This window comes from Triturus cristatus, chromosome 5_2, assembly GCF_964204655.1.
Source record: "Triturus cristatus chromosome 5_2, aTriCri1.1, whole genome shotgun sequence".
NCBI classification, from domain to species: Eukaryota; Metazoa; Chordata; class Amphibia; order Caudata; family Salamandridae; genus Triturus; species Triturus cristatus.
In genome coordinates this window covers 215,995,088-216,012,391 of record NC_140588.1, presented here as the reverse complement: position 1 = coordinate 216,012,391, position 17,304 = coordinate 215,995,088, and the positions used below count along the sequence as shown (strand labels likewise).

At 47.4% G+C, this 17,304-nt stretch overlaps 1 protein-coding gene across 2 annotated transcripts in view; it reads left to right on the top strand.

Moving 5' to 3' along the window:
• ZNF236 (zinc finger protein 236) overlaps window positions 1-17,304 on the top strand; it is a 1,017,074-nt gene that overhangs the window by 978,670 nt on the left and 21,100 nt on the right. For both annotated transcript variants that reach the window (XM_085606997.1, XM_085606996.1), the window contains one exon: window positions 6,202-6,378. In XM_085606997.1, the coding sequence (XP_085463123.1) occupies window positions 6,202-6,378 (177 nt within the window). The remainder of the gene's footprint in view (window positions 1-6,201; window positions 6,379-17,304) is intronic.

Genomic DNA, 17,304 nt, shown 5'->3' with positions numbered 1-17,304 from the left:
CAGCAGCTTCCTCCGCAAGGAGAAGTTCAAAAAATGCTCACGTTGGCTCAAGTCCTGTCTGCTCATCTGCGGAGATCAGGTGTTCCAGTCTTCCCCTATCTCAATGACTGGCTGTTGAAGGTGGGCTCACCCCAGACTGTCGTCTCCCATCTCCAGACTATGACGGACCTCTTGCATTGGCTATGTGTTCACTATCAACGTGCCGAAGTCACACATGACTCCCTTTCAGACGCTCCCTTTCATTGTAGCTGTTCTGGATACAGTGCAGTTTCGGGCATATACTCCCGAGCAGCGAGTCCAGGATATTCTGGCTATAATACCGATGTTTCAGCCTTTATCCTGGATTTTAGTGAGAATGACCCTGAGGCTGCTGGGCCTCATGGCATCCTGCTGGTGGGTCATGCCAGATGGCATGTGTGGGCTCTGCAGTGGGACCTGAAGTACCAGTGGGTGCAGCATCAGGGGAATCTTTCCGACTACGTCCTGATCTCGGAGGGAATTGCCCAACAACTACAGTGGTGGTTAACAAACCCATCTTCGGTCAGGCAGATCCCTCTCCCTGCCCCATCCAGACCTCACAGTAGTGACAGATGCGTCAGAGTCCGAGCTCTTTTTCAACCTGTTGGAGCTCCGGGTGATCTGCCTGGCACAGAACGCATTTCTTCTCTCTCTGAAAGGGAAGGTGGTGCAAGTGTTCACAGACAACACCACCGCAATGTGGTTCTGCAACTAACAGGGCGGGGTGGGGTCGTGGACCGTATGTCAAGAGGCTCTTCACCTCTGGGCATGGCTGGAACATCATGGCATGGTTCAACACCTGGTGGGTTCCCTGAGCACCAGGGCGGACAAACTCAGCTGTCGGGGCTTGGTAGATCACGAATGGCATCTTCACTCGGAGGTGGTGCAAGGAAATTTGTGGGGAGAGCCTTGGTTAGATCTGTTCGCCACCGAGTAGAACACACAATGTCAGCAATTCTGCTCACAGCGCTATTCGTTGCGAGTGGAGTTGCAGCCTCCTGTACGCCTTTCTGTCTATACCACTTCTGCCCCGAGTGCTGATGAAGATCAAGTGCAACCGAGACCAAGTTATTCTTGTGCCTCCGAACTGGGCACGAAGACTCTAGTACCCCAAGCTCTTGAGCATGGCGATCGATCCTTCAATCAGAGTGCCCCTTCGGGAGGATCTACAACAGCAGGGGATGGTTCACCCGAACCTGTCCAGCCTCCACCTCCTTGCGTGGAGATTGAGCGGCAACAGTTGGCAGCTTTTGAACTTCCACCTGAAGTCTGTAAAGTCATCTTGGCAGCCAGGCGTCCCTCCATGAAAACGGTATGCACCTGTTGATGGAACAAGTTTGTGGCATGGTTGATCCCCTCTCTGCCCCTCTTTCAGAGGTCCTTCTCTATCTACTTACTTTAGCACAGCAGGGCTCTGCCCTGGGCACTCTTAAAGGCTACCTTGCAGCTATTTCTGCTACCAGATCAGCCATCAGCCATCCCTATTCAAGTCTCCTATTGTAAATAGATTCTTTAAGGACATTATTCATCTCTTTCCTCCTTCTCCCTTCATAATGCCCCAGTGGGACTTGAACCTTGTTTAACTTATCTTATGTGTGTTCCCTTCAAGCCTCTTCACAACTGTCCCCTCAGGCTCCTCACTCTAAAAACTGCCTTCCTTGTTGCCATCACCTCTGCTCGTAGAGTGAGTGAGCTTCAAGCTCTATTTTCTAAGCCTCCTTTCTTCTCTGTTCATTGGGACAAAGTGGTGCTTAGGACAAAGCCTTTGTTCTTTCCTAAAGTGATTTCACCATTTTACATTGGACAAATTATCACTTTGCCCACCTTTTTCCCACCCCCTTCCAAGGAGGAGGAGAGACTCCACCATCTGGACCCTAAATGTGTGCTATCTTTGTACCTTGACCGCACAAAGGACTGCCGATTGGATGATCATCTTTTCGTTGGCTAGGTAGGTGCCAAAAAAGCCCGGGATGCTCAAAAACGTACCATCTCTTGATGGGTTGTCCTTTGCATAAAGATCTGCTATGCTATAGTGAAAAAGGAACCTCCAGTGGGGTTACGTGCTCCCTCCGCTAGAGCTACGGCAGCAACCACTGCATTGGCATGTGGAGTAGCACTTCTTGGAATCTGTCAGGCAGCCACATGGGCATCCTTGCATATGTTCACCAGACATTACTGCCTGGACAGCCAAGTCCAGAGGGACGGCTATTTTGCCAATTCAGTTTTCCAGGACTTTCTGGTGTGAACTTTGTATGCAGACCATCCTCCAGGGTTGGTATTTCTGGGGTATCTATTCTGAGGTAAGGAATATAAACTGTCTCTTTCAGATGAACAAGTTACTTACCTTCGGTAACAATATATCTGTAAGAGACATTTGTTAGTTATAGATTCCTTACCGCCCCACCCATCATTCCCGCTCTGCAAACTGACTTCTGGGGATAGGGACTCCCTTGCAGGGCCCTAGTTGTTGCGCAGCAGTGGCCAGTGTCTTTCATGGTTCTGCGCTTCTGGCGAGGAGTCATGTCAGAACTGAAGTCAGCACGCAGGGACGGCATCCAAGTAGGCACCGTGACGTCATCCCGGCCACCACGACGACAACAACGGACGCAGAGTCTACTGACGCCAACCACCTACCGGCAGGGGAAGTGCTAAGAAATAATTATCCAGATCCACTCCAACACCTGGGGGTAATTCTAAGGTTAGAAATCTAAACCTAACATATGTCTCTTACAGATACGTTGTTACGAAAGGTAAGTAACTTCTTCTTTAATACTCTGTGGTGTATTTCTTATGAGAGTTTCACTGTCTGCAAACTGTGAGATACAGAGTAAACTCTCTCAATAGAGTAAACACTTATCTGATATAGACTTCTAGCCACAGATTCCTTACATTAGAAATATCCCCAGGCGTTAGATTGAATCCGGGAATTTGTTTGTGAGCAGTACATCTGCACGCCAGTAGGTGGTGTCGTTCAGCTCCACATGGCGGCTGTATCTGAGCTGGAAGTGACACATGCGGAGGCTCTATAGACTCCTTCCCAGCACTCTGACATCAGTTGTTTTCTTTCCGCACCAGTCAGCACCGATCCGGAGAATAGCTACCCCCTTTTTTTGACTTCTTGTTAAACATTTTTAAGACATTGTCTCCTGGTGTGGAATGAATGCCCTTGAGGAAGGCTGGTTTTAAGCCCTGTGGCACCTGTCACTGGCAAATGTTGGGGACAGACCCACACTTTGTCTGCCTCTGGTACCTCGATCACGACGGCAAGACCTGCGTCAGTTGTCGTGCCATAAACCCCTGACCCCTGACTTATTTTCAGGCCTCTAATGCCATATTAGTTTATAGAACATGTGTGCAAAAGAAGTTTGGATGATGTCATCCGTGATGTCATCAATTGTCGTTTGAGATGGCATCAGTGATGTCATAAATTATGTCATTAAACATATGACTGGTGTAATGTGTGACGTCATAAGCAGTTCATGGGTGGGAACATGTTATAATTAGCTCTGCTACCTATAACTAGTGAATTTCTGTGACTTGTTTTTTCTTTTTTAGGTTCAAAACGCTAATGTTGTCACTTACATATTTACCTAGCTATAATGTTACTTTAATCTTTGTTGTAGTTCTCAAATTTAGGTTGAAAGCAGCTCCAGTATAGAGCACTCTTAACACCAGCGACACTCTAATTTTGCTCACCTCAAATGTCTGCTTTTCTATCAAAGTCTGTAAGCGTAGGATTAGCACAGTGCCATCCACGCTGAGATAGAAAGGGGCAAAGTCTTTTGCCATTTCTACAGCAAAGTCTTCAAGCAAAGGATTAGCACAGTGCTATCTATGCCGAGCTGTAAAATGGCCAAAGCCTTTTACCACTTCAGGCACAGTATTACAGCTTTGGAGCGGTAAAATACCATCCAAGCCAACCTGAAATTAATAAAAGCAACCCCTGACACGTGTTTCGTTCTCATTAGAGCTCTTCAGAGATATATAGCTTTGTCCAGACACAAGGTAGCACCCAGTATAAGTCAAAACAAAACCCTTTCAGTCATAGAGTAAAGCATAAATTATGCAAAAAAGAAGCAGAGATCTCTGGGTAGTTCTCAAGTTTAGGTGAAACGCTGCTCCAGTATAGAGCACTCTCAACAACATCGACACTCTAAATTTGCTCACCTCCAATTTCTGCATTTCTTTTTTTTTTTTTTTACCAAGGTGCTATCCATGCCGAGCTGTGCTAATCCTATGCTTAAAGACTTTGATTTAATTCTAAGATTCCCAGTGGTTTCAACACTGAGGAAGATTTACATGTCCACTTATTAATTTTAACCATGAAGAACATTTTATGTGACTTTGTTAGTTTATGGTTCGTAATCCCAATGATTTTGCTTTAGATTTTTACTATCTAAATCCACTCCTGCTTATATTGTTTTACCTATGTTTTTAAAGTTTCACTTATTTACACTGCACTTTAACACTACGTTCGATCTGCTTATAATCAGTAGGAATTTCAGACATATGTAAAACAAAGGGTATTAATGGGCACTTGCCCCGTATGATGGTTTTTATTACATTAGTAGCAATGTTGATGCATTAGACACTTTTATGACTTATGCTTGTTCTCAATGAATTGGACGATAAATTGTGTTATTTATATCGCAGAGAATTTGGGGAAAATAAGCACACTTGTGCAATACATTAATCCTCCAACACATGATTTGAGTGTGGAGACAGCTATCGACAATGTAAAGGCACTTTTAGTGCCTGTTGTCTTTTGTGAAAATTCCATACTGGCACAGAGTACATTCTATATAATTATTTGTTCAGATTGATTTAAGGTTGTTGAAACTTTGTGGTTGTATAAATGGAAACATGAATGGCGGCAACATTGGGTTTTACAATAAACAATAAAAAAAAAAGGGAGAGGGACCCCTTAAGACTCAAGGGAAATAAGGTACTTATAACCAGAGGAAAGAAAAGAATTCCCTTGATTCTACAATTTTAAAGCATACAATACTATGTCAAAAATCTATATAAATAAGATTTTATTCAGAAAAATATTTTTCTCATTATTTCAAAACAGGTAAAATCACAAATCATATCATAATCCTTCAAATAAAATTATTTAAAAACAACCTACAATACATATCAATCAAATATAATTGTCATTAAACAACAAAATACAATACACTGTGCACTTTTTGCTTTTTTGTACATTTTACACTGCAAAAAGAAGGCTGTTTCTTCGGCCAATACTACGATCACTAGAAACCATATCTCATGCTGGGGCCTTTGCTTATCTGCACTGCATGGGAAATTAAACTTTTGTTCATGCTGTTTTAAATTACATATCAAGTGCTATAAAGGTACGATCTTATTGTAGAACGATTTTGTCATCATACTGAAGCCTTTTAATACTTGCTTTTCGTGTTTGTAACACAATTCTCTGTTTATGAAGTAAGTTTTATACTGTATTTGTCTTCTTGTTGTGACTTTTATGGCTTAGTGGAGATGAATAAGGTATTTTTGATGATGATGGTTTAGGGAGCCTTCTCTAAGGAGAAGAGCATGAAATTCATAGATTTTTTTTAAAAATGGTGTCAAATTAAAAATATAGATTTACTTAGTCGATTACTTGCCATGGGTTTTTAAACTAATTGCATATATGCAGATTTCGAGAAGATGGGGTTGGAGAAAAAGAATGCTGACTATTTAAGAAAGGTCCATGACTTGTATGTGCATGTTATTTTAGCACCACGACAGGGCTGGCTTTTTAGTTCATCGGCCTTTACCCTGTGGCCATTGCAGGGCCAGTTTCTGAATGCTTGGGGCGCTGTTGTTGTCTCAGTCACTTTTCCCAGTGATTAATTGTAGATGCCACATGGGGCTTGAACAGAAATAGGGATGGGTAGAGCAAGAGATCAGGGAAGGAATTGGGAGGGGAAGGAGAAAGAGAAGGATGGATGGGAAAATAGCGAGGAGAGGAAAGAGGCGTATCTGGTTTGAACACCTTTGCCAGGACTTCTTTTAGTTCCCCAGTCCGGCCCTGTTTAGCATGTTTTGCTTGCTCGTTTCCTTACAAGGCTAACACATTTTTGTTGTATTTCTAAGTATCGCTAGTTAGATAATCTAATAATGCTGCCTAGAAGTGGTAGAAAGGCAGCTTCTTATTTCTTTCTCCTTTTTTTTTAGGCGAAAGACCATTTCAGTGTCATCTATGTGAAAAAGCCTTTAACCAGAAGAGTGCGCTGCAGGTGCATATGAAAATGCACACGGGAGAGAGGCCTTATGAATGTGACTTTTGTTCAATGAGATTTACACAGAAAAGCAATATGAAACTCCATATGTTTAGAGCTCATGGCTATCCTGGTAAGTGACAAATATTCGAAATGTTAACGCTCTTATTCATAAATTCAAAGTCAGGCCACTGTTATTTTTAGAAGCCATTCACTCGATTATACAGATTAAAATGGCAAAACAACTGTTTAAACACATACGTATTCCCATTCACAGATATTTTTGTACCCAGTTATTGTTACTCTAGATAGCACATCTGAGATCTTAGAATATAGTTCGAATTTTAAAACTGTTAATTGCACTTGAGAGGTTGAAAAATCCACTATGGTAATTTTTGTGTTAGGAGTAGTAAAGGGTTTTTTGCTAGTAGCCATGCAAAATGCACAGAACAGCTACAGATACATACATTTACGAATGTTCACAAGCATTGTTTATGACCAGCCCCTTTGTTGTAAGAGGCGTAAAGTTGCGCCTCAAAAAGGGTGGAATAATGTTGTTTCTAGATTGTCCATGAGGTATAAAGAACTACTAAATTTTATTTGGCTTTTAAAGGCGTCTGCCAAAGTGAAAACATATTCCCTCTGCTGCAGAAAACACAAAAAGTTAAATGTGCATAGCTATATATTATAGCTCCGTCCTGTTGGGTGATAATATACTGGTTGCACTTGCGCTCACTGGTTAACGGGTGTAAGTAAAATATCTATATCTCAATGGTGGTGCTCCAAAGGAACGGGGAATCACCCTATCCCCTAGAATGAGATCACAAGGATCCCTCCGTAATGAAAAACCTTTGCCCGAGCACACACTTCACCCAGTAAAAGTCACAATATTATAATACAATTCTTGTATATTTTTCTTTGTCTTTAATTTTCTTCCTTTTTGGTAGCCCAACCAGCGAACACGTGTTTCGTCGTTTAGGGTGTTCCCCACAACTGCATCAGGGCTGTGTTCCTGGGAATCAACTTGTCTCCAAACCCGTTGTACTTGGTCCCGGCATGACTGCAAGGAAAATCCCCTCTGCATCCCGATTCTGTATATCCTCCAAATTTCTTTTACGTACAATTCTCTATTATGTCCTCCTGAATGAAAATCCTCAATTTTCCCAAAAAATCGCAGTGATTTGTAATCACTGTATATATGGCCAGAATATCCGCCACCTCTAGAACAGAGGCGGCCTATAATCCAGTCCAACCCATTCGGAAGCTGTACCCAGTGGAAGATAATGGGCTCGCCACATGCTGTCGTCTCCCACCTCCAGACTACTGCAGACTTCCTGCATTCGCTGGGGTTCACCATCAACGTGCCGAAGTTACACCTGACTCCCTCTCAGATGTTCCCTTTCATCAGAGCTGTTCTGGGCATGGTGCAGTTTCAGGCCTTTCCTCCCAAACAGTGAGTCCAGGATATTCGGCTATGACACCGATGTTTCAGCCTATATCCTTGATTTCAGTGAGACTGACTCTGAGGCTAATGGGCCACATTGCATCCTGCTGGTGACACATGCCTGTGCATATGCAGGCCCTGCAGTGGAACCTGAAGTTCCATAGGACGCAGCATCGGGGTAATCTCTCTAACATGGTCCAGATCTCGAAGGGAACTGCAAAACATCAACAGTGGTGATTAACGGACCGCGATTGGGCCAGCGGCAGACCCATCTCCCTTCCTCAACCAGCTCTCACAGTAGTGACAGATGCGTGTCTCCTGCGACGGGACAGCCATCTGGGAGAGGTGGAGATCAGAGAACTCTGGTCTCCGGCAGAATCCAGACTCCATATCAACCTGTTGGAGCTTCAAGTGATCTGATTGGCATTGAAAACCTTTCTCCCCTCTATACAGGGAAGGCTGGTGCAAGTGTTCACAGACAACACTACCGCCATGTGGTACTGCAACAAACAGGGCGGTGTAGGGTCGAGGATCTTTTGTCAAGAGGCCCTGCGTCTCTGAACATGGCTGGCACAGCAGAACACATCCCTGGTGGTTCAACATCTGGCGGGTTCTCTGAATGCCAGAGTGGACAAACTCAGCTGAAGATGCCTTGCGGATCAGAAATGGCATCTCCATCTGGAGGTGGTGCATGGTCACTTTCAGCAGTCGGGAGAGCCTTGCTTTAGATCAAGCAATGTCAACAGTTCTGCGCGCTGGAGTTTCCAAGTCGGCTCTCGCCCAAAGACACTTTTTGTCTTGAGTGGAGCATAGGCCTCCTTAACGCCATTCTGCCTATACCAATCCTGCCTGGATTTTTTAAGAAGATCAGGAATGACCGGGGCCAAGTCATCCTTGTACCCTAGGATTGGGAACGGAGAGTCTGATATCCATAGCTGTTGAGCAGGTCATCGGTCCTCTGATCAAGCTGCTCCTTTGGGAGGATCTTCTGTCGCAGGGAAGGGTTCTCCACCCAAATCAGTCAATGCTCTGCAGCCTTGCATGAAGATCGAGCGGCTATAGTTGCCAGGTTTCGACCATCCTCCCGAAGTCTATTACCTTATCTTGACAGTCAGCCATCTCTCCACCAAGACGATTTACGCCTGCCGTTGGGCAAAATTTGTGTACAAAAAGACAAATTGATCCACTTTCTGCTCCCCATCTCAGATTCTCCTGTTAATCCTTTCCGTTGCCCATCAGGACTCTGCTCTGGGCACTATGAAGGGCTATTTCTCTGCTATTTCTTTTTTTTTTTTTCCCCAGCTTTTTTTCAGTTGCCAGATCAGCCATCCCCCTTCAAAACCCCCTATTTTAAATAGATTTCTGAAAGGTTTATAGCTTTTGTTTCCACCTTTTCCCTTTATTATGCCCCAGTGGGTCCTCAATCTCGTGCTCACTTTTCTTATGTGCACTCCCTTTGAGCCTCTGCATAATTGTCCACTCAGGCTCCTTACCATCGAGATGGCCGTCCTGGTGGTAATAACATCTGCCTTGGAGGGTCAGTGAGCTTCAGACCTTGTCATCCAAGCCTCCTTAACTTAACATCTACCCAGACAAACTGATGCTTCGCACAGGAGGCTTCCATTCGTCCTAAAGTAGTCACTCCATTTCACCTAGGCCAATCCAATCCATCTTTACGCCTACTTTTTATGCTCCGCCTCATCCCTCCAAAGAAGAGGAGCGACTTTACTGTCTGGACCTAAAATGAGCTACAGGTGGACGACCAACTCTTCTTGGAGTACGGCGGAGCGTAGAAGGGACGGGCCCTACAGAAAAAGACAATCGCGTGATGGATCATACTCTGTATCAAAAGACCCCAATAACGTCATTATGTAGTCCGCCAGACAAGGATAGCAAACCCTTTGACAGTCTGGTCAAAGAATTTCTTCTATGGCAGTATCAGAGTTTTGGGATGTCTAGTTTTCGTTGCTCATGAAGATCACAAAACTTCAGAGCAGGATTCAATCAGTGTGGAGGTCAGACACATTCATATTATCCTCAAAGACAGTCTGGATACAATCAAGGATACTCCTTCATCCAGAATCAACAACAGTCTTACAGGAGGTCTCAGAAAGGAAGAGAGGTTCGGGGGCAAGGCAGTACTCCAGGTACAGCGAAGCACCCTTCGAGCCTGCAGGAACTCACAGAGCGGCATAACGTGGCCCTGGAGTTCAACAAGCTCATGGTGAAGGAGTAGGTTCTATTGGAGGCTGCTTGTGGGGCGGTGTGATCCGGATGGGCCTGATGCAGTGGGAGTGGGGGATCGAGAGGCAGCCCTCTTCTGTCCTGAGGGAGATCCTTCCTCCCCTGCTTAGCCGGTGTGGAATTCCACGCAAGGGCTGCACCGCCTCAAGAACGCGGTCTGCGGAGTCTGCACTCTGCACAGCGGAGGGGGTGACTGCCGGCAGAGGCCTGCACCTGGGACGAAGCAGCAGCGCAGGCCTGCATGGCTTGGTGGCTGCTGATTCCTGCCTGAAGCAGGCACTTCTGAGTGGACCAGTCGGTTGGATGTGGACGGTGAGTGTGGCCCTGAGGGACCATTCTCGCTGACGGAGAGTAGAGCAGGGGGACCGGAAGTGGATTGGGCCCCGGCCTGCCGACGTGCCAGGAAGACCCTGACATCGACAAGAATCTGGAGGAGACTTGTAGGGCGACGGCTGGGGCTGCTAGTGTCCCTCTGGCCCCCCACCCCCACCCCATTCAGCATCACCACTGAGGAGATTTTTTGAGTGCTGCGGAGCAGGGAGGTGGGAATATGATCCCTTCCTGCGGGGTGGCGGGGCCTGCCCCTGTACATGTCTGAAGCCAGTTGTTGAGGCAGTGGATTGGGCCTCCTCAACTTCATTTCCCCCTCCCGGCGGGGTTCTGAGAGGATGCGGTGAGCCCGGTAGGGGCGCTGTGGATGTGAGGCTGCCTGCTCTGGGTGCCTCCCTCTTGGTGCCATAGCAGGGTGCGGTTGGCAGCAGCTTGGCTGTCCTTGCGTGTCTGCTCCTGGCTAGTGCGGCAGTGCAGCCTGGGGAGCAGGAATATTCTGGACCCCACTGCACTGATGCCAGTGCCTGTGAGGGTGCTTTGAATCTCTGGCTCCTTATCCACCTGAGGGGGGCGAACTGTGATCACATGAGTGGGTTCCCCGGGACTGCTTATCCTGCCACCTAGCAGCGCATCACACTGAGATGCCTTAAAGTGGATTGACTGTTCTGCTACCCTTGGCAGCAGACTGGATGGATTGTTTGCTTTGGGACGGTCCCCGTGAGTCATGGGGCAGCGAGGGGGGGGGGGGGGGGGGGATGGTCTAGGGCGCATTCTTTGGGCCACGGGGAGGTGAACCCACTGGTGAGCAGAGTGATGGATCCGGTGGATCATCCACATGTGACAAGTTTGACGAAATACTAGCGGCCATCGCGGCGACATGACAAAACTTATGTAATCTCATAGACGCAGTGGCAATAGATCTGAATCTGATCCGAGATGACCAAAAGAAGCTGGCTGGCCAAGTGAAGCAGACGGAGGGTACCCTCTGGGATCTTCAACCCAATTGGAAGGCCATGGAGGGTCAAATTCGTACATTGATGACCAGAGTGCAGGAGCTGGAGGAAAGGGACGAGGACTCGGAGGGCCTCTCCCCGGAACAATCTATGGGTTGTGGGGCTTCCAAGGGAGCGGAGGGCTCAGGCTCTGTCTCCTTCTTTGAACAGGGGCTGGCACAGGTGGTGGCTCCATCGCTTATCTCCCCACAGTATCAGATTGAGCGAGCGCGCAGGATCCCGGGGAGACGACCACAGCCAGGATCTCTCCCTAGACCGATAGTGCTTCGCCTATTGCACTTTAAAGACGAAACGACAATACTGAGGGTGGTTTGTGGCGCTGGACCACTGCACTATGAGAATGTCCTCATTTACATCCTTCCAAACTACACCCTGCTGGTGCAGCGTAAAAGAGCATCCTTTTTGAGTGTTAAAAGCGTTTAAGATAGGTTGGCCTTAAGTATTCACTGCTGTACCCAGCAAAGCTCAAAGCGATAGCCAATTAAACAAGCTATATCTCTATGGACTCAACGGATGCCCGGGACTGGGAAGACTAGAGATGATATGAATTGTCCGCCCCGGCCATGCGAAGCCAGCAAACAGGGACAGAGAGGAAGCAGCACACTGGGAGATGGCGTGATCGGGATGGCAAGATCCCGCACAGATGGGGCTCTCTCTCTGAAGCAGATGCGAGACCAACAGCAGCACACACTCTCGGATGTGTCACTCCTAACGGCGGAGCGCCGCTCCCCCCTGCCTAACGAATTTACTGATGACTCGCACTCAGACACTGAATCACCTGACTCGCCCAGCAGCACCACCTCCCTTATTCTGCCGATTGTTCCCCCACAAACAGCAGACAGTATGATTTGACCGCCTACTGTTCTACAATTGGCAATGTTGCTCATACTGCCTGCCTGTTACCTTTCGTGGAGCTCTTGTCTATGGGTACAATTGTTGGCTAAGATTACTCTTATCCTTATTGCAAAATGTTGATGTTATGTTGGATCGGAGCACGCTGACTGTGTGGATGGCTTATGGGCCGCCTGCTTTCCCTAACTTCTTTCCTCCTTTTAGATGTTAGTTTTCCTATTGTTGTGGGGGTTGGAGCACTGCCCTTAGCAGCTGGTTGCCTCCCCCTTCCTTTTCTTCTCTCTTACCTCAGGTGGTCCTACTCATCTCCCCTGGACTGGGGGATCTTGGTTGGAGCACTGGTGGGAGAATCTCTCGTAATGGGTCTATTGGTTTATTGTTTGGATGACTGCCCTTTGGTGCTTACCCTGGGAGGGGAGTTGGGAACTTCGTATTTTATGGTTACCCAGGATATGAGACAGGCAACGCATAGGCACTGAGCTCTCCACTGATACCGCTTATTATCCATGTAATGATGAATCTTAGTGTGTTCACCTGGAACGTTCAGTGGATGGTGAGAGCACACAAGCGACATCTGGTACAGCAGTACATGCGTCTGCGTGAAACACATCGCGCTGCTGCAGGAGAGACACGTGGCGGGAGGGGAGGATGTCAGCTTAAAAAAAGAAGTGACGTGGACATGTTGTAGGTTTGCCAGAGAGGGTGCTAATTTCGATTTGTCCAGGGGTCCCTTTTCACCCTGTGACGGTGGAAATTCTTTGCCTGTCTCACTGCCCTCCTCACAAGATGGTAGCTTATTCCCTGGTTATTTGGGGGAGACATTAACAGCGTGCTAGACTGTAAACAACACCCCCTGCCGACCTCCCTTGTCGTGACGGCCGCCTTGGGACTGTCACAGTGGATGGTACATTGTACCCTTCTATATTCCTGGCGCGCACTTCACCCTGTTGCAAGAGAATATTCCTACTATTCCCTACCTTATGACACTCGTCAGATTGGATCATATCCTTTGCTCCTTGGCAATACTTACACATGTAACGGCTGGAGAATATTTAGGCCGCACCTTCTCTGATCATAATCCCCTTCTTCTACACCTGTGCTGGGTAGCTCCATGCCTGCCTATACCCTCATGGTGCCGGCAATGATATAAGACAGTAGCTTCAGGGGTCGAATGTGTGAAATGCTGACAAACTATTTCTCTGCTAAGGGGGGCATAGCAACGTCTAGGAAGAAGGAGTTGGAGGCATTTAAAATAGTGCCTAGGGGGCACTGTAATAGAGCTGCGCCGAGGGTGCGGGCGGATTTATATAAATATTTGACAGTGTTAGAAGCGACCCTGAATGCACTCGAGGCACAAGTGCATGAGGCCCCATCGGAGAATCGTGCCCTCGCTGCTGCCAGGGATCGCCACTCCTATCTGATAGCGCAGTTGCAGCGACTCAACTTTAGGTCATACCAAGCCAGCATGCATGATGAGGTAGACGAAGCTGGCCGGCTCTTGGCCTGGCTCTTGTGCAGTGCGAACCCACAGACTCCTATCGAGGCAATACGACAGTACCCAACAAATACGGTCTTCACCCAGTCAGAGATACATAACACATTCACAACATACTACAGAGCACTCTATGACCCACTCCCTCTTGCCCATATAGTGCACATACAATCCTTCCTTGAGGACCTAGAGTTACCCGAGAGGAGCAGCATCTGCCCTTAATGGAACAGGAACTGCAGGCCGCAATACGAGGGTTAGCCACCAGCGAATTTGACAAAGTTTACAAAGATATACTAGTTCCCAAATTATTGGAGATTTATCAGGCAGTCTTAGAGGAGGAACAGCTACTGCTGACAATTCGCGAGTCTCTTATCCCTATCGAAGCCTGCAAAGACACACTTGATGTGACATCCTATCACCCCTTGTCGATGCTCGCCACAAATTATAAGATGCTTTGTAAAGTGATCGCTGGTTGCCAAATGGAACATATGCCAACGCTGTTGCATACGGACCAGAATGGCTTCATACCTGGTCGATCGACCGCCCTTAACATACGCAGACTACATAGAGTAATAGAACGGCTCCCCTCCATTGGCCTTTTGCCAGCTGCTTGGTTATAGACTAAGAGCGCGCGTTCCATCGACTAGGAATACATGTTTGTTGGACTCACGCGACTGACGCACCCGGGGAGGCTGCCCGGACTCATTCGCCTCTGCTACACTAGTCCTACCACCAGGGTTAAAACGAGACAGCTCATCTCGGCCCCCTTTCAAATCAGTTGAGGCACGCTCCAAGGGTGTCCGTTGTCGCCGCTTCTATTTGCATTGGGAGTAGAACCGCTGGCCAGCGTTTGAGATGCTTGGAGGGAAGGAATGGGGCATGTGTATAGGGACTGAATTACATGCGGTTTCCCTCTCTGCGGACAGTGTCCTCCTTTACTTACATCCGTGGGGGACTTGGAAGCATTGACTCGGTGTTTGAGCATTTTCAGAATGCTTCAGGGCTGAGAGTGAACTTGGACAAGACTTGCCTTTTCCTACGGAGCCCGATCTGCCCACCACAACTCTTTGTCATGTCCTCATCAGGTGCGTTGGGAGTCGACCATGTTCTGATATCTGGGCGTTCGTATCTACCACAATGCCAGCGACCTGCTAGATTGAAACCTCACGAGGGCAATTACCTCCCTGAGACCGCAGATCGCTTTCTGGAGCACGCTGCCACTCACGGTGCAGGGGCGAGTTTCATTCTCTAGGATGGGGATAGTCCCCAGGCTCCTCTATTATTTCCTGAATCTGCCGGTTGCTGTACTGCTCTCCCCATTCTTCACCCTGCATTGGCTGCTGGGCTTCTTTATCTGGAATAAACGGCGAAGACGAGTGACACTGAGGAAACTTCATTTGCATGTTTGGTTGACTTGGGCTTCTCACTGGACCGCACCACTCAAGTTGTACTTGAGCTGCTGCTGTCAGATGGTAAACTCTCCCGCGACCCAACATCTTATTGGCAATTGCACATACCAGCTACACTAGGAGTCCCCGTTTGATGCTGACGCAGGTCCCTTACATGCCAGAGGTTAGAGTATGGTACATACAACCTTTTAGGGACTTGCTCAGCAGGGCTGGTGTGGAACTCTGGGAGTCGGGGGAGCGGACACATTGGCTCCTTATCACATGAGAGAGCTCTTGCGCCCTTCAAACACCTGCGCACACATTATGGCATTCCCCCCGGTCATTTCCTAGAGACGACACACTACGAACAGCATTACAGCGCTTTTGGCTCATTACGGGCGAAGAACCTCACTCACCCATTGCTACAAGCAGTCCATATGCTGGGTTCCGGCCGGCACCTAATTTTTTTAGGTGGTGGGGGGGAATGTTTTTATATTTAATTTCAATTTATACCAGCAAGTTTCCATACATACATTTCATAGCATAACAGTAGCATTTGTTATGGTATGTACAGTACTATAACATTTGTACAGTATTGATTAGTGGAGCAAGTGCTAAGTGCAAAAGGCAGTGTATGCTTATAACGTGCAACTATGACTTTGTGTGCGACTGTGTATTTGCCCTGGTTCCATAGTTCATAATGTGTGCTAGCGCTATGGTATACTGCTGTTCCTTGTCTCGTGGTGTAGGGTGGCGGGTGATAGCGGTATAGGTACAACTTATAACATAATGGGTTCTATATAACAAGCTCAGAGTTCCCGTTCAGCTCCCCCGCTTAAGATATCATGTTATTATCTTTGACCAATATTTGTGCACTCACTGGCTTTTCAGCATTACTTGAGATGCAAGCGTGCCTGTCGCCTACTGCGACCGACCTGGTTATTCTGTTAGAATAATTCTGTTGTGCGCATGCATATACTCAATCTGCAGAATCAACCACGGGTGGACCCACCCCTCACTTCTCCCCCACCGCCCGATGCCTCTTCTGTCTTGCATTGCATCCCAACTTATCAGCTATCGGGATCTTGCGTATGCCCATGGTGTCTTCGTGCCGGTTGGCACCTCATTACATGGTCCGCACGTGCGATGGTCTCTAACTCCCAAAACTTGATGTAGCCCACGAAACTGCATTGGGAGCGAGACATTGGCCGAGAGATTACACCTAAAGAATGGGATGAGACGCTTATCTATCCCCGTAAGCATTCCCGCAATGCGAAATTTCAATATATTCAACACATCTTACACAGGGCCTATCTCACCCCTGACCGACTACACCAAATGCATGGAAGTCGTCTGTATGCCCTAGATGTAGCACCAGCAACACTGATATGGAGCATATCTTTTGGAATTGTTCAGATGCACAAGCACTATGGGGGACGGTCTTAAATGCTTTAGCGGAGGTTACGGGTCGAGTGGGTCTTAGTACCATGGAAGCGAGATTGCTGCAGATTTACTGACGGGGAAGGCGGAGAGGCATGACAACCCATTTCATAGACCTAGCCCTAATTATAACTAAATGCGCATTGTCATGACTTGGACGAGCATGTCCTACTGGTATGCGGCAATGCTGAAATAGAGCAGAGCGGAGTGCACAGTGCTGCCCAGAGAAGAGGCTAGGAATTTACCCATTGCGCAACAGTGGGATGCCCTTATGTGCGAGTTGCAAAACTACTCTGAAAGCCCTGGCAGGGTGGGTTGGTAAGCGAGTTGAGACTCTTCTCGCCGCCCTCCCTCTCTCATTGCACCCAATGCCATTCCTGGGATGCCCCTGCCCCCATTGAGCCTCGCGCCACCTACTGTGTGTGTATGGAGTGGTGCTGGACCATTGTGCATGCACCTGATGGGGGCTGTGGCGGAATTGAGGAGCTCTATGTCCACTATGCCCCATGTATGCACCTCCCGCATTGGAGATAGATTTTAGCTTCGGAACTGTTAGTGCTGTGCTTGTTGAACAATCAACATATGTTCTCCTTGGATGTCACCGCAACCATATGTAAGGCACCACTCCAATGGGGCATTGTATATTCAATACCTGAACCCATTTATGATACTGTACTTTCCATACCTATCGCCTATTTTCCGTGCAAAAGCTTAATAAGTGTTTTTTTTTTTTATTAAAAAAAGGAAGTTAGAGAGGTTCTTCCCAAACCTGAAACCATGACAATCAGAAAAGCGATTAGCTCATATCCCCCTTTTCCTTCTGGGCCTCAAAAGTTGGGGGGGGGGGATTTCCCTT